At 39.0% G+C, this 20,472-nt stretch overlaps 1 protein-coding gene across 8 annotated transcripts in view; it reads right to left on the bottom strand.

The window, feature by feature from the left end:
• Positions 1-823: 823 nt before the first annotated feature.
• The window catches only part of arhgap36 (Rho GTPase activating protein 36), a 36,595-nt gene continuing 16,946 nt past the window's right edge, over positions 824-20,472 (bottom strand). For 5 of the 8 annotated variants that reach the window (XM_066714870.1, XM_066714871.1, XM_066714872.1 and 2 more), the window contains 12 exons: positions 20,113-20,261; positions 19,231-19,387; positions 12,160-12,228; positions 9,194-9,441; positions 7,763-7,958; positions 7,227-7,282; positions 6,628-6,778; positions 5,774-5,922; positions 5,246-5,422; positions 3,925-4,013; positions 2,613-2,809; positions 824-2,293 (listed from right to left, as the gene is read on the bottom strand). In XM_066714870.1, the coding sequence (XP_066570967.1) occupies positions 1,776-2,293; positions 2,613-2,809; positions 3,925-4,013; positions 5,246-5,422; positions 5,774-5,922; positions 6,628-6,778; positions 7,227-7,282; positions 7,763-7,958; positions 9,194-9,441; positions 12,160-12,228; positions 19,231-19,387; positions 20,113-20,148 (2,043 nt within the window). In that variant the 5' untranslated portion in view covers positions 20,149-20,261 and the 3' untranslated portion in view covers positions 824-1,775. The remainder of the gene's footprint in view (positions 2,294-2,612; positions 2,810-3,924; positions 4,014-5,245; positions 5,423-5,773; positions 5,923-6,627; positions 6,779-7,226; positions 7,283-7,762; positions 7,959-9,193; positions 9,442-12,159; positions 12,229-19,230; positions 19,388-20,112; positions 20,262-20,472) is intronic. The other 3 variants (XM_066714867.1, XM_066714868.1, XM_066714873.1) reach the window with 1 other exon arrangement.

Raw genomic sequence — 20,472 nt, 5'->3', positions numbered from 1 at the left:
AGGAGGCTTGTCATTCTGAATGTGTTGTCTGTGCTGTTCAGAGCTTTGTGCATTTGCTGTTGCTATACCTGCGGGTTTGCATTTGTATTGTCTTGTGTATCTTATCTGTTTAAATCCCACTGTTACCCATCCCTGTAATAAGCCTGGGAAGGGTGAGGTAAGTAGGTAAGACGCCCCAGCGCTTACATTTACATCACGTAGGGTTTGGTTTCCGTTTCAACACACTAGGCTAGTCCTTCACAGGGTGCTACAATGTGTATTTTTGGGCTAGGCTAGGAAGGTGTTGCCTTAGTGACTTAAATGGATGAGGGATTTCTTTATTTCTTTGATTTGGCACCCATGTGTTCGTCCTCCCTTTATTCCTGTTATCTGCTATTTATTGTGTTTCATCCAGGGTATGTGTTATGCCCCGGTCTTAAATTATTGTTGAGCCAACAATATTTATTATTTTACCGCATTGTCCGTAGCCTCATTCTGTCTCCTGACCGCTCCATCGTCTCACCACACTTTCCCCAGTCGTATGTGTAGGCACGTTATGTTGCGTGGGCTGTAGTTTGGACACCCCTGTCCTAGAGGATCCCTATGTTTTCTGGTTTGTGATCCAGTCAAGTTGTCAGTACTAAACTGAACATGTATCTGAACTATCACCCCCAGGATCTAGAAACAGAACAGATCTTACAAAAAGATGGTCACAATATAGTGTTAATATAATTGAATGTATTGTCTTGACAACTAGGCCCTCCCTATGAGGCATCTACAGATATACAATGTAATTGTCCATTTATGATGAAGACCAATATGGAAATGAAGGATGACTTGTACATTGCAGGGACACTGTTCTGGCTTTATTAAATAAAGTATAGCTTTATAAAGGTTTTGATCATGAACAATTTGTGAAGACATTTCTCTTGTGCAATGAATACATACAAGTCTGTTACAAGAAAATAAGTACCATAGCTTATGAAGGAGGCATCAGTTTCTTCTGACATTTAGTGCTTTTAGGTGCTTTTTCCTGATGTCAATATCTGTAACTGGCAAAATAATAAGTTTGCATTATGCATATAAAGAGTGAAGATGTTAAAATGGCAATGAGGCGGACACACTGCAAGAAAATATCAGAGATGGAATAAAGGACTATAGTATTGGACCCAAGAGGTGAAAAATAACCAAGATGAAGACCACATAGAAGATGGGAATATTTAACCTTTGTGGTCTAACCTGGAAAATAGAGGATTTAGATAAAAACAATTGGGAAGCATCTTGGGCAGACCTTAATCCAGCAGGGAATCAACAAAGGATGATGATGATGAAAATTATGATACATAAAAATGCATAGATAGGTATCTATATCTACAGTATATGGCAATATCATACATGTCTAAGGCAGGGACAACTGTGAACAACTTCAAAGGAGAACTTGTGTCAAATTTGTTTGCAGGGGCCCAATGTTTATGAGCAGAAGGGCAAGAACAAAAAATGTGAGGGATGTAGTGCACCAAAGAACAGAAAACATAATCTTCAGTTTCACTTTTTTGCCAACACTTTGTCAGTCGTTCGGCAGATTGTTGCACGTCTGCAAGGCTGCACAGAAAACAACACAAGCTGATGGAAAATTACAAAAACTCGCATCTTGACAGAAGAACACATTCTGAAATGGTGAACCATGCCTGTTGTTTGTTCTGTACAGTCTCAGAAAACACCACAGCAGTGATTTAAATCTGGTCATGTCCAGGTCTTAGTCTAGAATGCTACCATTGTGGGACCAGCCTTACTGGTCATACGATTGTTTCTGAACCAGAGATTTTTCCTGTGAAAAAGTCCCAGAAATTTGTGGGGCTGCTCTGAGGCCTGCTCTCAACTGTATCTGCAGTGTCCTGTTTCACCCATACACCGTCTCCTGGAGAAGGTGGCTGATTCATTTGGGCTGTGGGGCCAGGGTTTGTGTTGTTATTGCTGTTGGCATTGGGGTTTTGCCCCGAGCTGAAGAGGCGTTGTGGGTAGTCTACAAGAGTCTGGATGTCTGGAGTCTCGTTCCTCTCCGAGAGACCCATCAGCTTCTGAGGTGACTCCCCTCCCCTGCCCGGCTTTACTGTCTGGGCATCGCTTTGAGAGGGGCTTTCCTGAGAGGATTGGCCATTGTTCTTGGCATGGAAGACGGTCTTCTCCTGTTCAACAGGATCTCTTTCTTCTGACTGTCTTCCGCAGGGAGACTGGGTCAGACTCATAAGGTTGTGGTGCGAGTAAAACTGCCTTGTCTGGTTCATCGGTTTTCTAGGGCTGTCTTCAGAAGAACCTAAGACAGAGCATACTGGTTAGTAACATTTCTGTAAATGACTATGAGCCATTGTACATTGCAGAGGCTAAATATTGCCTTCTTGTCATCTAGTGGAACATATTTTCAAGTCACATTGAAGACAAATCATACAAAAAGAAATAACATGTTCATGTTAAAGGAACATTGCAGCATTTTGTGGTACATAAAAAATGTTAAAAGTGTATGAGGCAATTTCCCCAAACGCTAAACAGCAGTTAGAAGCTAAATAATAGTTTAAGACAGGCAGTGCCTCCTAAAGTGACCTTTGACCTTTTATCCCATGTTGCTCCTGACTTACGATTCCTGTGCTTGTTGAGTCTGAGGAGGTTGAGGAAGATATCACTGCTCAGGCTGCCAGCGCCCTGCTGCTCAGAGAAGATGGGAGAGGCATCCAGGGGGGAAATATCCCCACTAGACAGCGTGGAGGAATCATAGGAAGACTTGGAGGAACAGTGCCTCCCAGAGGAATCAGATTCACTGGTCACATCAGAGACTCTGTCACACAAGAAGATCATGGGCTAAGATCAGAGGATAACTTTCAAAAGTAATCTAAAACACATCCTGGCTGTAAAAGCCAATAACAGTAGCACAAAGGTCCTGTGCCAGTTTTGGCTTGCCTTATTATCTGATGCCAAATCACAGAATGCTTTTAATTTACAACAAAACATCAACAAAAAATATCTAAATGAGCATGACAACTTTTATGATGGGATTATTTGCATCAGAAAAAATAACATATTCTAATGCATCAATTCTACAAAATATGAGAAACAACAAACACAAAATTTGATATACACTACCGGTCAAAAATTTTAGAACACCTCAATTTTACCAGTTTTTATTGAAATGTGTGCAGTTTAATGTCTCAATGTACTCTGAAATGAAAGCATAGTACAAATAAACAATTGGAGATAAAAAATAAATCATGGAATCGTTTTGTTTAACAAGATCAACTACTTAAACTGCAAACCCCTCTGGTACCCTATATCCCTTTGCTTCTCTTTAATCCCATGTGTACTCTACACTGTTGTGTTGTTTGACAAGTATTTGGTATCCCATGAAAGCCGAGATTATCAGCTTTCTAACGATATGAAGCAGTCTCTGATATAAAACTTTTTTTTATAACCACCCCGCCCCCCACGCTTTCTTTACAAAGAAATCCGATCGAAATTGAGTGATCTGTGACCGTCGGAATGAGCAGACCGTAGCAGACTGTGCGTTTACCCCCCGGGCTCTGAATGACGGCAGGCAACACGGAAACTGTAAATCTGATGTGTTTGAGTATGAAACGCTGGTAACCAAGAGAATAAGCTTTCAAACGATGTGGGCATTGTAGGAATACAGTGTCACTTCTATGCACAGAAGCTGCGTGTAATACTGCCAAATAATGCTTAAGAGGGTGAAGTATATTATTTTTTAGTTTTTGTTAATCTAAACTTTTTTTTTTTAACCTCTGGCAGTTTACCGCTTACCTTTGTACCATTTCAGGTTATTCACTGGACTTGAACTGCATAAAAAAAAAAAAAAACTGAAAAAAATGGGGGTGTTCTAAAACGTTTGACCGGTAGTGTAAATGTAAGGGTCATACTTTTCAAGGATTAGCTTTGTACCTCAGCTTCCTGCGGAGGAGATAGTCAATGACATCTGAATCAGTCTGCAGTAAACTCATAAGGACCTCCTGTTGCAGCTCAGCAGACACCTGTACACAATAAAGCAAGCTTCTAGTAACTCTGAAGATTGAAGATGTTTAATTACACAACCAGGCTGCTTTACATTCTAAAGCAGAGAGAAAAAATCCCATGGAATGGGATGTCAAAGTAAAATAAATTGGTCTTTTTATTTTTCTTGAAAATCATAGCCTGGGAGTGGAAGCACACTACATAACAGGACCATGGCATGTGTGCGAAGCCTTCGGTGTTGTGAAATAGCACTGTATCAGACACCAAATGTTGAAATACAGCCAAAGCAATATTGCTTTGTCCAAACACAGCTGGGGAGGAAAACACATCTCACAGGGTATCTTAAATTCCCTTGATCAAGGTGAGGACATGTTATTCCATTGTATGTTTCCATTGAGTGCTGGCAACACAAACATCCTGCCTGAAGATACATTTCTGTTTTTATCAGTTGATGGTGCAAGTTGTTGTATGGCAATGCTGAGTCATTAATGCTCCTAGTAGTCTATCAGGAATAATGGGTCTGGCTCTGAAGGCCACCTTGCTTCCAGGAATAGAAATAAATAGCACTGTCCGGAATAGAGTGAGTCAGTTTTCTACAACTGTCCAGTTAACACTTTTTGTGATGCCCAGCAAATACTAGGCCTCCTAATCCCAGAAGACTTTAAGACAGGATGGGGTTTGAAATATGCACGCACACTAAAGAGAATTAACACCTATAGCAAATGCTGAAACTCTGTTTAATGGTTAGTATTGCTGAGTTACAGGTAGACATCATTTACCCTAAATTAGATACTGGCATATCTATTTTGTATGGAACTGTTAATGCAAGTTTAGAAATTAAGTCATGGACATTTTTAGATACTGCCCCCTGACAGCTGTAGTTTATTTCTTTCCATATAGATACCTGATATATTCTTTCAACACTCAACTAGAATTTAATGAAGTTGGGTGCTGCATACAACAAACTGTCTTATTATTTATACTGATATCAGATTATTTAACCATTAACTTTTAATTTTATTCCTGCATGAATGTTGATTCTGTTATTATCAGCCATAGCTTATATAATGGGGGCTCAGACCTGACTACACCGCACATGATTTACACAGCTTGTTCAAAATATTAGTTTTTAAATCACAAGTTTCTCTGTTTAAAGCTGTTTCGAGGATATGTGTCCACACCATTTGTTGAATGAAAAAGTGATTTCTGAATAGCTTTGAAAAAAACTGAGAAAAGATAAAGGCTAACTTACTGTAAACAAGGATTTGTAGTTCTGTAATAGTTCTAGTGTGACTGAGATGATGGAGGAGCTGTCCTCTATTCCCACTGACTGCTGGCTATAGTCCTTCTCTGTGGCTTTCTCCCCTTGAAGGAGGTTGGGTCCAAAAATGACTGCCAGGTTAGCGGCTGTCATCTTGTTCCCAGAAATCTGAAAGTGCAAATTGGGATTCAGAAGAGACCCAATGTCTGTTTTAATTCTTTGGATGAAAGAAAGGAAAACATTTTCAGTGTGAGGGATCTTTAAAGAGTTCTGAATCTATGGAAGGAGACACTAGAGTCAGCCAAGTCCGAGTACTCTTAATGGTTTTGATCCTTATTCATTCATTGTCATAATGATCACTGAGATCATTAACAAGTAAACAGTGTAAAGAAGGGAAAGTACAGAAGACAACAATTGCAGATTCATGTAAATGCAGTTAACAGGCAGGGTTATCAATTAATTGGCTACAACATTAAACAGTATGATATCATATCCCCACGCGAGTGCAGAGATGCTCACCTCCTGTCCGTCAGGGCCCGTGGTGTCCTGGGCATGGCTATGCACCGTGTGGAGGAGCTGCAGGAGCCGCTGCAGGGTGTCACAGTTGCATGGCGGCAGCAGATACACCAGCTGCTGCAGGAACAGGAGTCGGTCGGGCCCCTTCAATGCTGTAACACAGAGACAAGCGATACAACGTAAGGCAGGGCGAGATAACCCACTGCAGCAAAGTGCTACCAAGAGGGGAGTGAACTAATCCAAGCTGATACACTCTCTTTCAGTCAGATATTTAACTATAGTGTTACTTAAAGAACATGTAAATGGTTTCAACCATATTTCTATTTTTTTTATGGCCATCTGACACGCAAACAACAATCTACGTCTGTGGAATACAAGAGACCACTTATTACAGAGAGGTGAAAATAAGTTTTTGCTGTTTTGTATTTATTTCACATAACATTCAAGTCACATGCTTTTTATACACTGATAGAAAACACAAACATGCATGACATCTATTTATAACCCGAACGCCATGGATATCAGGTGAAAGTTTTAGTTTCATACAGAGTTTCAGTTTCTAATCCCGCCCTGGGGCCCAAACAACTGACTGAATTCTTTTCCTACACAGCACTTCATAATTTACATTGAAATTCACACTATGTACATGTTTTTGAACGATAAACACTCTGCTTTCCACATTTTCAAATGAAATATGCATGTTGTTGTTTTTACATGCAACATAAAGCAGTGCATATTCTGGAATCATTGATCTATAAATAGACGCAAGTGAGATCAAAGATGTGGATAACTTGGATTCCAGCACGGGTTTAGAAAAACTCCAAAACTGCGTTGAGTGTTTTTCTCTTGCTATATACCATTAGCGTGAAGAAAGGCTGAGTAAAGCTCTCTGGGCAGCAGGGGATCAGGCATGTCCCTCAGGAACTCCTTCAGGAGAGCCGCCACATCATGGACACTGTGGTCATCATCCAGAATGACATCATTGCCCAGGTCAAACTCCTCACGCAGCTGAAAGGCAAACACAATGTTAAGTTTGGCTGCCATGGGGACATCATATTCAAATGCTGTAGACAGTTCACATTTCTTACTGCCCCTTACATTAAATCAAGGACAAATAATATTCATTCAAATGTAGAGCAAGCTTCTCATTTTATGTATTTAAAGAGACAATGCAAATACTTCCATGGGAATATGATTCTTATAAGCTGATAAATTAATTTACTGGAAAAGGTGGCAGCAGATTTTTGATGTAAATATTTAAATAAGGAAAATACACAGCATGTTTGCACAGCTTTCTTTGCATGCTGGCATGGTGTGTTTGATGATAGAAACTGTAGTTGGTCTGATACAAAAAACAGGTAAGCAGGTAGTGAGGGGGAATGACATGGGTACATATTTTGAGTATTCCATTTCTGTGCAAGTTTCAGGAACGGTAAAGAGGTGGCAAATGCAATACCTGTCTGACCCTCTTCTTTGAACTCCCAACTCGGAAAATCCCTACAGTATGCAAACCTAAAGAAAGACAGACAGAGAGAATACTTTAAGAATCTATGCAGAGGACAAAATGAGCCAATAAAAACCAGAGTGCCTCTACAAGCTGTTACACTTCCTTACTGCCTTTGAGCAGTCAGGGTATTATTCTCGTTTTCTAGAAAGGACAACCATGTAAGGCATACATCTCAAATGTGTAAAAACTTCTATAGAGAAAATCAGAAGCAGTGTTATGTGATAAGGGATCTGGCTTGAAGTCAAAGAATTAACAATTATAAACAAACTCCCTTACCCAGACCATAATTAGTAAGATTCAGTCTCCCATGTGGACACTAGAGACAAACTGACTGGTAGCAAAAGTTTAAGCGTTTTTTACAAGATAAAACAATTTAAAGATTGTGTTTTATTGACTCAGTACAAACAAAAAATGTGTGTGAAACTGCAAACATGAATACATTATGTAACCAACATTACAACATCATTGGATTCTGCTGAACTCACCATAAATCTCGATGTGTTGACAGCAGCGGTCAACAATCCTGGGCACCTGCCTGTAGATGGGATTCAGGCTGAGTTTCTTTGGCCGCCCAGTTACCCTCTTGCTCTCCAGTTCATTCGGATGGGAGAGCTGCAGGGCCTCCAATAAACGTGACTGACTGTCAACCAGGTCTGAGATGGAATCCACTGACAGCCCTCCCTGAAATAAACCGGCATTAAAACACTTTGTAGGTATGCAAGTGTTTGTTTTATACATATATAAACATGTATCACATGCCTTAACTTATTACACTATCTCCTATGCTATGCTGTAAGCCTTTCCCATCGAAAAAGGTGATTTATTATTATAAGTCAAACAGATAGGGCCTACCTGTAGTGAAAAGAACAGACCTTGTTTATCAAATGTTTTTTTTGTGTGTGTCTGTGTTTGTTTTTTGCCTGGAGAGGAGGCAACCATTAGGGCTAGGCCCTAGGCTCTCAATGATTTATTTTCTCCTGTAACAGTCTGATACTCTATCAGAGTTTTTGTTTTTCTCTCCTGTGCTTACTGGTTTTCTGTTTTTTTGTGAAGGTCTCTATACTAAATAAACATTGAATTGAATTATCATCCAATTGATGTCAGATATAGGTCTTGTGTGAACCAGACTTAAATTGACTCCAAACAATGCAGTTCCAACAGCATTATCATAAGCATCAGAAACCCAGCCAGTCGTAAATCTTTATCGCAGATGTTGGACAGATTCCAGGCCAAGGACCAAGCGCATCACCTGACAGATCAGCAAGGTGAAGCTAATGTGGCAGTGGCTTTAGGTCCCTAGCCAAGTATGGTAACTCATTATAGTCAATACATGAAAAGAACACATCTCCGTGGAGCTCTGGATATCAAAGAAAAACCCTTTCAAGCTCAACTTTGCTCTCTCTAGTAATATCAAGGGAGTTGGCTCAATGTTTTTCTGCATTTTTTGTGTGTATTTCAGCCACTGCGTACTTATTTCTCAATAAGCAATTCTGGCCATGGTGCAACAGTGGGCATTTTGTTTATTTGTCTATATCGGACAAAGCTCTGCTGATTACATTAGAAAAACATTTTGGCTTTAAATGAGTACTTGGCAACGAGTCTCTGTCCAGACTTCAACAAACAGGCTTAAAATGGTCAGGTTGTTCAACAAATTCTTATTTTTTTGCACTACAACCGAGACAATAGAATCTGTGAATTTCTGTTCTTGGAATGCTTTTACCAGAGGAAAACAATTAAAAGCCCTACGACATGTTCCCATTGGCAACTCATACTCCCTGCAAACATCAATTTTATTTTAGGGTAAGGAACAGGATGCAGGTTGAGAGGGGTTTGCAGAGAAATCTAGATATGGAGCTGTGGTTACACCTGGAGATGGTACACACTGGAACAGGCCAGGGAGACAGCTGATAGCTTACCCTGCGATGGCTTCTGGATGTGTTGTCCAGGAAAGTGGGGGAGAGATGCTTGTTGTGCAGGTCAAGTGTGGTGCGGGGGTCGGAGTTGGGGGGCTTGTTTTGTTTCTCGGCCCGGAATCGCAGCACGCTGGCCTCCAGGTCCAGGCAGTCCCTGCGGCTCTCCTTGAGGGCGTCCTGCTTCTGTTTGTGGGCTCTGTCATTCGCGATCACATGGGAAAGAGGGATCCCAAAGGCCTTCGGAGCAGTCTCTGAAACCCAACAGCCGAAATGCTGTTCATTAAACACTCCACAACTGTAATATCAATTATAACTCACTCACTGTAGAATACATGGCTTCACTGACACACTGGGAGGCAACACCTTTGAACTTTTTTGCGATTTAAAACAGACGAAATTTGATACCCAGTGCAGCTAGGTAAGTATAAATTCTACTGTAATGATCGCGATAGACAGAAGGTTGCAAGCTCTAATCTCATTATGACAACATCTTACACAAATGTTTGCTTTCTCCCTGCCTGTGAAGTGCTAATGAATTGTATTGTACCGTTAATGCTGCATGACTGACCAGAGCAATACATCTTGGCACAAAAAGAAGTGTTGAACCGATATCCACCTGGGCCTGTAGTGGTTTAGCCACTAGCTGTGGAGCACCAGAAACCGTTTTGATGCAGGGAATAATGTATAAATAGACGTGTATGTCAGACGTTTTATTTTTTATCGATAATTAGTCTCCAACTGCTCAGTAATGATACAACATATGGATCATGTACCCTTTACTTTAAATATACTAGACTTTAGACTTGAGAAAACCTGAGAGCAATCCTGTTGTCTTTAAATAATCCACTCTCAATGTGCGCCAGTGTCCCCAGCTGGCAGCCCTTTAGATCCTTTAATCAGATGTCTTGATTTCACCAATGCTTTAAGGATCACTAAAGTATTACCAGTGCTTTGCGACATTACAATATGGACACCAGTTTAATGCATCTTCCACTCCCAACAATTAAAATAAGATCTCTCACTCGTTACATAATGTCCAACCTAGTGTAATTCATATTCAGGAAAATATTGAGTAAGGAATTGAGAAAGCCCAGGAGTAGCTGAAGGGGAGGGATTCCCTTTTCTCAGAACACTTTGAATCACATAAAAGATTCCTCTGGATAATATTTGATTTGTACATTTACAATAACATGGGGGATTCATTCAGAACTATAGAGGATTAATTTAGTACATAACCCTGGCCTATGGTTGCCTATATCACACATATGTCCTAAAAGCCTGTTTCCTTACACTAATCAAGATATATGTGATATAGCAGACTACATACGTGTTCAGTTTATAAATGTGAGACTTTGCAAGTGTGACAACACTTTGTCAAACAACAATTAACAATTAAAACAATTAACAATTTAAAAAAAGCCAGAATAATACAATTGACTTCTGACTTCAGATGCTCTAATGCAAATAAAGGTCAATCAGGTTTTACTGTCAGTCTCCAGCTTTGAGACTTCATCACCAGCCCGTTAAGCTTTAATTTGGCTGAGGGTTCTGCAGGAAGATAGCTGTATTGCACACATAGCAGAAACTTCATTGTGAAGTACTCCCCTCTTGGATCCAGTTAGCATTTGGCAGTTACTACTCCCCTCTGTCCCAAAACACACACATTGCTGTATAGTCCTCCACCCTACCCTCAGATGTAACCAATTTCAGTTTCCAAAGTGTCAATAAATTACAGATTAGAGTTACATTAAAATAATCAAACTTATACTTATGCTTCTACATACACTATCCACCTCCAACTCTCGTCTCCTCTGTGTACTAGCAAATGTAATAATTCATTACACATTGGAAATAGGACCTTGTACAGTTTGACAGCATTATCACAGTTTTTTGGTTCTGTGTGGCATTTTTCATTTCATTTTCCTAATGATTAATTTGTTTTTTGTCATTATGATTGGATGTAATTAATTCCAAGTACAGTGTCACAAGAAGTTATGGAGTTTTTATTTTTTGAAAACATAGCTATGGAACGTAGTGTGAAGAGTGACATTTAGTGGTTAGTGTGGGAAAGTGATTGGGCTGAATATGTTTTAGACCCTGTATATAGCAGTACTGTTGTATGCGAATTGCTGCATGTGTTGCTATAAATCTGTTAAAATAGGAAATATTATTTCATAATGATCTGAAATAACCCTAATAGATATTCTGACATGATAATAAATGACTCAACTTAAACAAAGAGAACACAAAGTGCTCAGGTCATTAGTAATGTCCATGGCAAAGTACCAATGTACCCTTTGATTAGGGTATTTATGTCCTAGCTTCTTAAGGGCCTAGGAGCTTTATAGAGACCTGGGAAAACCCATGTAACTCTTTAACTTGGCAACAAGCTGCATTCTCATCTGGCCCATGGAACATTGCTAAATGTGAAACAGAAAAACAATCATTTTTTTCCAACTCAGAATATTATTCCTAAGGTCAGGGGTGTGGTTGCCACATCTCTTTTCAATATCATTAAACATTTCTCAGTCCATTGCAACTCCACACATTATTAATTATTTAAGCATTTATTTTATTGGCACTGCAAAATTGAAACTGCTTTCTATTACAAAGTGGTATGTTTAGCAGATGGATAAAGTGTTTTTAGCATTTGTGCTGTAATTACTAGAAGCTGTTGACAATGTAGCTTCGATGTTGGCAATACTGAATATGTTCTTTGAATGATTCTCCTTGGGGTACTGTTTTTGTAAGAGTATTGTGTGTGCTTTTTAAATGGTCCCTTGGGCTTTCAAGCAAATTCTCATTATGTATTTGATTACTTCTAGCCTTATTATTTCCAATGTTTGTTCAGTTGTGTGCAAGAGACCACTTAGGGACACACAGAGAGCTTGACAGACTTAACAGGTACTTATCTTTTTAAATTCAGACATGAAATATGACAAGGCCACTTTTGTTTGCTTTGCCCTTACCTCTTTCCTTTCTCTCTTTGGAAAAGGAGTCAAACTTCCTTCGCAGTGATTTCCTCCTTTTTGGAGTTTCTGGAAGACAATAGACATTGAAAATCAATAAAAATGACTTAAACACTGATGCAATTTAATTGTATTATGGTATACTGTATAATAATAATAATAATAATAATAATAATAATAATAATAATAATTAGTAGTAGTAATAGTATTTATATAAGTGCAGTAACAGAATCCTAATTAAATTATGTAACATGCAGATGCAGATGTAATTCAGTTCTAAGACTGTGCTAAAGAGAGGGGGGCATAGGTAAAGTTACAGTAAAACCATAGACGTACTAACAGTACATATGTACACGGGAGAATAAGGAAGCATAGTTAAATAAAGTGCATAATAGCCCTGCTGAGTGCTGAACAGCTCAGGAGAATAAACTGCTGTATTACAGGTAAAGTATGAACAGATGTGTCTTGAGTAATCGCTGGACAGTGGTCAGAGACTATGCTGTCCTGACCTCAGTGGAAGGTCATTCCACCACTTAAGGGCAAGGGTTGAAAATGAGTGGCTCTGTCGGATGAGTAGTGGAGAGGTGTAAAGTGAGTCTCCTGGCACAGGAGGACTGGAGAGGTCGGGAGGGAAGGAGAGATGAGAGTCTGTATATAGGTAAGTGCAGTCTGGTCAAGACAACGGTAGAGTCAACATAATAAGAAAGCAAAGTATAATCATGCCAGTTCTTACAGAAGTATATTAAACCATGATAAAAATGATTGAAAAACATGTAAAAGCAAAGTAAATATGTGGTATAACCATGGGGGAAAACATTACTGCAGTTATTGTGGCAAATTATAATAAGGGAAGAAAGTAGTAGGCCTACATTATTTTATTATTTCAAGTGTTATTTTCTAGTTGCTATTAAACAATTTCTTCATGTGTTGAAGGTTAAATTGCTCGCTCTTTCTAAATGTAAAAGTATTTCTAATTATGTTTTTATGTTTGAACACATGCGCCATTTCATGCTTAAATGTCAAATTCATGGCAAAACCTACTCATAAATATTCATATTACAAAATACAGGCAAGCACTCTATAAACTGATATCTATGGCAGTGGTTCCCAACCTTTTTAATGCCACGGCACACTTTGCCAAGACCAAAAACCTTGCGGCACACCAACATGAAAAAAAAAAAAAAAATTTCTAGGTATTGTCTTACCTGAATGGCAATGGGTTGATAAAACTATTATCACGTGCACATGGTGTTTTAAAATATGAGTAATTAAAAAGGTAAATGTGTGATGTGCAAGGAGGGGCCTTTAGTGGTATGGTGAAAAAATAGACAGACATAATAAAAAATTACATAATACAAATCATTTATTTAGTGCAGGCAGACAAAGACCAGACACTAAAAACTATTCACAGTAAATATAAAATTAACAGCAAAATATGTTCAGTTCACAATATCTTATAACATAAGTTAATTCAACTAAGTGGTTAAACATAACAAAGGGCATTACAATTGTTGAAAAACAATAGCACATGGATCAAACATGCCATCCTCTCTGTTTTATTCTATTTGATTAAACGTTTCGCAACTGAAATGTTTTGTTTGTGGACTGAATGCACACCTGAGCTGAGTACGATAAACATACACCGATCAGCCATAACATTATGACCACTGACAGGTGAAGTGAATAACACTGTTAATCTCCTGTTAGCACCTGTCAGTGGGTGGGATATATTAGGCAGCAAGTGAACATTATGTCCTCAAAGTTGATGTGTTAGAAGCAGGAAAAATGGGCAAGCGTAAGGATCTGAGCGACTTTGACAAGGGCCAAATTGTGATGGCTAGACGACTGGATCAGAGCATCTCCAAACCTGCAGCTCTTGTGGGGTGTTCCCGGTCTGCAGTGGTCAGTACCTATCAAAAGTGGTCCAAGGAAGGATAAGCAGTGAACTGGCAACAGGATCATGGGCTGCCAAGGCCCATTGATGCTCGTGGGGAGCGAAGGCTGGCCCATGTGGTCCGATCCAACAGACGAGCTACTGTAGCTCAAATTGCTGAAAAAGTGAATGCTGGTTCTGATAGAAAGGTGTCAGAACACACAGTGCATCGCAGTTTGTTGCGTATGGGGCTGCGTAGCCGCAGACCAGTCAGGGCGCCCATGCTGAACCCTGTCCACTGCCGAAAGCGCCTACAATGGGCACATGAGCATCAGAACTGGACCACGGAGCAATGGAAGAAGGTGGCCTGGTCTGATGAATCACGAGTTCAAGGTGTTGACTTGGCCTCCAAATTCCCCAGATCTTAATCCAAACGAGCATCTGTGGGATGCGCTGGACAAACAAGTCCGATCCATGGAGGCCCCACCTCGCAACTTACAGGACTTAAAGAATCTGTTGCTAACATCTTTGTGCCAGATACCACAGCACACCTTCAGAGGTCTAGTGGAGTCCATGCCTCGACGGGTCAGGGCCGTTTTGGTGGCAAAAGGGGGACCTATACAATATTAGGCAGGTGGTCATAATGTTATGGCTGATCGGTGTATATCCACAGTTAATTTAAGCAGTTTCATATCAAATAAATAAGCCTACCAAAAGGGCAAGGACAAACATATTATTTATAAAATCAATTTCGTCCACAAGTCCAACCTAGAAAAAGGACAAGCAGAGTGCAAGATAATAAAAACGAATTCAACATCCGTCCATTTAATCAATTGCGTTTCAGTACCACTGATAGCACTGCAACTCAGCGCAGGTGCGCATTCAGTCACAACCAGCTCGAACCGACTGCCGCAGTTCTCCCTTCCTTTCCGTTTAGAAATCGACTTCAGTTGGATATATAATTTTAAAAAGTCTACAGTAAATGTTTAAATGTTACATTTTCATAACTTTGAATAAGTTTGATTTGATAAAAGATTTATGAAGTTGACAAAAAAAATTACATAATTTGTCATATGCCGCTGCACACGGGTTGAAAACCACTGATCCATGGTATCATGCCTCTTCGAGTGTGTGTTCCACGCTATAAACTCCATGTAGAAACAAGTAATCGGTGACATTGGTTCAGATACAAAAACGGTTTGCCAATATGTGAACATTTTTTTTAAAGATGGAGTGAGGTTGTTTACCTTTCCATCAAATGAACAAAACAGGTTACACTGGAAAAAAATTGCGAATAACAGACCAATATTTTGAAATAAAATCGAGTTCAATCATTTGTAGTGACCACTTTGAACACAGTGCATTTGAATACTCTGTTGTTGCCAAGATCAGTTAAAAGTCCGTAAAATTCCTATTTACCATCTATTACTATCAGTCTGTTGTTGGTCTGTCTGTGCCCATATGAAAATGGCATATAGGTTTCTATATTATTTTTAAAACTCATTGAATAATCTTATACCTACAAAAATGTGTCTATCCAAAACCATGTTAGCAACACCACCTGCCATGCCAACAATGCATTCATCCCGTGGTAAAAATCCGTAATGATCAGGATAATTGCTTGCCCTGGATAAGACAGGTCTTCATACGTGTTTCTACATTAAATAAGAGTGTGTTGAAAGGTGATAATCATTTTGCAATGTGCAAGCTCTAACTGCTCTTGGAATACATTTGGGGCACCTGTGGCAACGCAGACACCATGTTGCAATAGCAAATGTTACACTCAAACACAAACACATTTATTAAATAGCTTTATACAACTGATAGTTTTATGTTCTGGTATAGTATTTCACTGGGACTAAACACGTCTATTAACATCTTTAGTTTCTTAAATTTCTCAATAATGTTGTAGGAAATTCAAATAAACTAAAATGAATGTGTAAAGCCAGACATACTGCTGAAACTGCCCTTTTTTTCGGTAAGCCCCCTAAAGTGGTTTAATTTCTTTTGAGTGTAGCTCCTTCCTTACTATTCTCTAGGGCTGCTATTTCAGGTTACATTGTTTTCTGTAAATGAGCCAGATTGTGGGGGGGGGGTTCTAGTTTTACTTCCAGCACCAGGCCAGATGTGCCACATTCTGAGAGCGACTTAAAGGATAACAACACAAAGCACTCACAAACAGAGCAACCGACCCCTATGGAGAAAGAGAGGCTTAGGCGAGGTCATATTCCCATGACTGCCGGAAATTAAAAGTTTATTTAAAGCACCCCCCCCAAGTGCTACAGCATCAGCAGATACTCAGAACAGATTCGCCAGCAGTGTTCAGTGGCGTTTGCATTTAGTTCAAGTGAAGCATTCATGTTTGAACTTCTGAGCTGTGGCTTAGTTTTTCTGGGAACTGGAAATACACACACACACACACACAAACTATTTCACAGTTGTTGTCTCCTCAGGTAATGAAGGTTTTTTTTTTTCAGTGTCTAATTTCAAGAGATTTTAAGAGATTAAAGGGAACTTAGATCAGACTTTTTGACCTTGGAGTTGGATCTTCTTTTGATCTGGTGGTACTACCTGGAGAAGGTATCTAAGACGCTGAATGAAGGAGGTGAATATAACTTGTCTGGTCAATACTGGGCTTAACCAAGGCAGTGGGTCTGAATGTTTCTTTGTGATGTGAAAGTAAATCAAGTCTCATTCATTGCATTTCCTTATTTCTCCTCATACACTGGCTATAGGTCCATAGTTCCGTTCAGAAGTTTTCCTGTGGTCAGATTTGAGTCTTCTTCTGGAAAACATGGATAATTTATATCGTAGAATATATCCTAGGATTCCCTATCATAAAAAAACAAGAAACTAAATTGTTACTATAGATGCATTTTTTACTTGTTTGTTTAGAAACTGACTTCAAAATAAGTAGGCTGAAAGTTGCTATCAGTTTGTGGTGTCTCCAAATCATATCTGCCTATAAGACATTTTTGTCTTAGTCAGTTTATGTAGTGGATTTCAAATATGTTTAAAAATAGTTTAAAAACTGTTGGTGACCTAACAAAGTCAAGTTCATGTTGTGGTTGTGGGGAGGAGGGGTAAATCATTTCATTCAGTGGTTATATTCTTAATTGTATTGTTAGTAGAGTTTTATTGATACAGTGAAGTAACATAACTCTGGAAATGCATTAAGAAATGAGAATAACAACTTTATAAGGATGAGGGAATGGCTAGTGAAGTGACAAATCCACTTTTAAATTAAATTAGTTTATGGATCTTCCTTTATTCTAGTATTTGACACTCAACAAGATTATGGTGGGAAATTAACCCCTCCAGACACATTGTTAACATGTATGCCTGATAGAAGTGGTGTTCTATTAAGGGTTTAGTAGAATCTCTCATTTGGAAGGTGCAAGAATATCTGTAATGCTAATATTTGTGCCATCTATAGAAATTCAGCTTACACTCAATTGCCCTAAAATGGTTACTGACAAATGTGTGACACTGGAAAGTACAAGAAATACATTGTTGTATGTTCCCAGCTAAGTTTTGAGTAAAAAGAGAGGGTCACGTTCTTGTTAACGGCAAACAAACAAAAAAACTTCCTTTAACATTTGCGTTAGGAGATATCATCCACTGCATGTACATTTAAAAACAAAGCTATGCAGTTCAACTGGAATGTGTTGTTAAAATATCAGAAGCCAGTCTGGATTTATAAATAAATGCAAAAGTGCATTTTTAAATGGAAGGGCACACACAATAACACAACGCAGTCCATGCACAAGCACAAGGAAGAAGCATTAAATAATAACGATTAAGCAAATCCAGTATACACAAAAAGAGTACATGACTACTCATGAGTTTCATAAGTAAATTTTCCCACAAACTTTACTGACCTTATTGCATTAGATCACAGTTGATGAGGAGCATTTTCCTGGTAATCCCATGTAAGCACTATTGTACAACTCCCTTTTGCTTTTGTTGAAAAGAGAAACTTATCAAAGTACAAGCTGATTTCAGGCTTTTATTAATTTTCCAGAACAGCAATAAAGAAACAAACCACATCCTTATTATAATTAATGTTTTTTAGTTATGTCATATTTCCTTTTTTTCTTTTGCCAGAAGAAATAATATAATAGTTTGTCTGCACATTTGTTTCCCTTTTTAAATTAGATTTTATGCGAATCAAGACACTGTTCAATTTTCATCTCTCATTGCCATTTCCAAAATGCCAGAGAGATATGTAAGATCCCATTTTTTAAATGTCATTGACATCCACTCAAACCAAGCTGTGACACATTAAGCTTTTGGCAGCCCCCTTTCTCACAAAAAGTTGGTATTGCTTAATGCTTTTGTTAGGGAGAAAGTGGAAATCTGCAGAAAATAAACAATAATGTAAGGTCAGGAACCTTCTCATCTTCAAAAAAACAATAGTGTGTATTGAGCACTGGTATCATAACAAATGTGTGTATTGTAAATACAGGACAATGACCTGAAATACATTGGATTGCATGTACTTATAGTACATGTTTTCATTATGATTCATAACTTATTCATACCAAGTTCAAGTTTGCCTACCACTGGTTCATATTTTGAATAAAAGTACATCATATCAGTGGCTGATAAAGAGCAGCACACGACTAAAATCTTACCTTACATGCCCCTTATCACATTAAATATATCCATGTGTATCTATGTGGCACTGCAGTTAAGCTTTATACATGCACTGTGAGGCTTATCAGCTTGTTTATTTGATAATGGACTTTACAACAGCTTTATTTTTATTACCATTCGTCTTTCACAACATGTTTGAATTGGCCTTTTCAGCTTTGTCCAACGCAGCTGACACCTTAGGTCAGATATAATTGTAACATAAACTGTCGTCTGAAAGGACTTCTGTATTAGGTCTACTTCACTTCCTTGATAGCAGTAAACCTAGAGTGAAAATCATTGGTAATGCCTCACAATATCGACATAAATTACATTCACAACTAGCCTCCACTACATAAATCAATAAACTCATCTATGTGAGAATGTGTACTTCTAGGCAATTCGTAGACAATTTAACATGGATTGGTAGAACCCTCCTCCCCAGCCAAAGACATGTTACAAGTCAGAAACTCTGAGCATTGACAAGTTGCCTTGAGCATACCAATGAAGCATGCAAATGTAAAATTATAACTTCCTGAGTGGAATACAAAGTAAGATGTTACCTTTGGGAATGCTAATCTTGCAATCCAGCTCTCGTTCTTCCAGATGGTAGAAAGCCACTTCCTGTAGCCTAGCCCTCTCCAGCTCAGAAAGACTCTGAATAGGAACCGGCAGCAGTTTGACACTCTGTCCAAACATGGTAGTCCACCTATGTTCACCCTGGAAAACATGCAGATGAAAAAGCAATAAATTAATCTGCAAAGACTCTGGTATTCCTCTGACAGTTGAGACCAATGCAAAAGACTCGCCTGTGTAATAATACCTCCTTAAATTGCACATGGTCTCCTTAATCTAGCACAGTCTCTGATGTGTCTACCAGCAGACTCATTTTGGTGTCATCAGCAACCATCTGCAAGCCAGTATTAACTCAAAATCTAGACTCTTTATGAACCACTTTTATAAAAATGTATGAATGCCACTCAGTGCCAACTGTGATGAATGCCACAGCTACTAAAGGTGCCCTTTTGTCCTACACTCAATAAAACCATAGAAACGACCCTATCTTATTAGTGGACCTAATCTGCCAGCGCAGATTGTGAAGTAATTAAACGACTGAAACTTCTGAGATAGCACATCAAGTCTCAGAGATCAGGGGGCTAAGAACTTTATTCCCTTAAGTGCAGAGTTGGATGATATATCAAACACCTAAATCCAGCATATCCACGGTATCAGATGAAAGCCTTGTTTCTGGTGCAGTTCATTGAGGTAATAGGAGATAATAACGGTTTCCTCAATAGAATTCTGTAGTTCGGTAGTTTTTATTGCCCTTTCTTATCACAGACACTTTGTTAGTTATTTAGATTTCTCTGTGCCATTATATTTGCTCCTGGGTAGAGGACTTTGTACACAAGGAACCATTATTGCCACACCACAGCATATCCTACCTTTAAATTCTTCTTCATCTGAACTGATGCATGCATGCTCCCCACTGCCTCTGAGCCAGGAAAGAGCCCATTTGTGTATTGGATACTAGACGCGTGGGGCTGCCGCAAAACCTTCCCTTTCCCTCCTATCCTTCCATCTCGCGTCCGATCTTTGACAAGAAATTGCACAAAACAACAGTTACTTTAATGCATCCCAACCTTGGTTAAGAGACACAGCATGTGTAGAAAAGATTGCAGGATTGCAAATTAAGGTGATGATTGCTGATGACACGGAGATCTCTGTAGCCGTGAACAAAGCCTAAAATCGTACAGCACAAGATCAAGGTGTGACTCTCCATCCACTGTGTCAAGACTTTAATT

The sequence above is a fragment of the Amia ocellicauda genome, chromosome 10 (assembly GCF_036373705.1).
Source record: "Amia ocellicauda isolate fAmiCal2 chromosome 10, fAmiCal2.hap1, whole genome shotgun sequence".
In the NCBI taxonomy this organism is placed as follows: Eukaryota; Metazoa; Chordata; class Actinopteri; order Amiiformes; family Amiidae; genus Amia; species Amia ocellicauda.
This window is presented reverse-complemented; position numbering and strand designations above follow the sequence as displayed.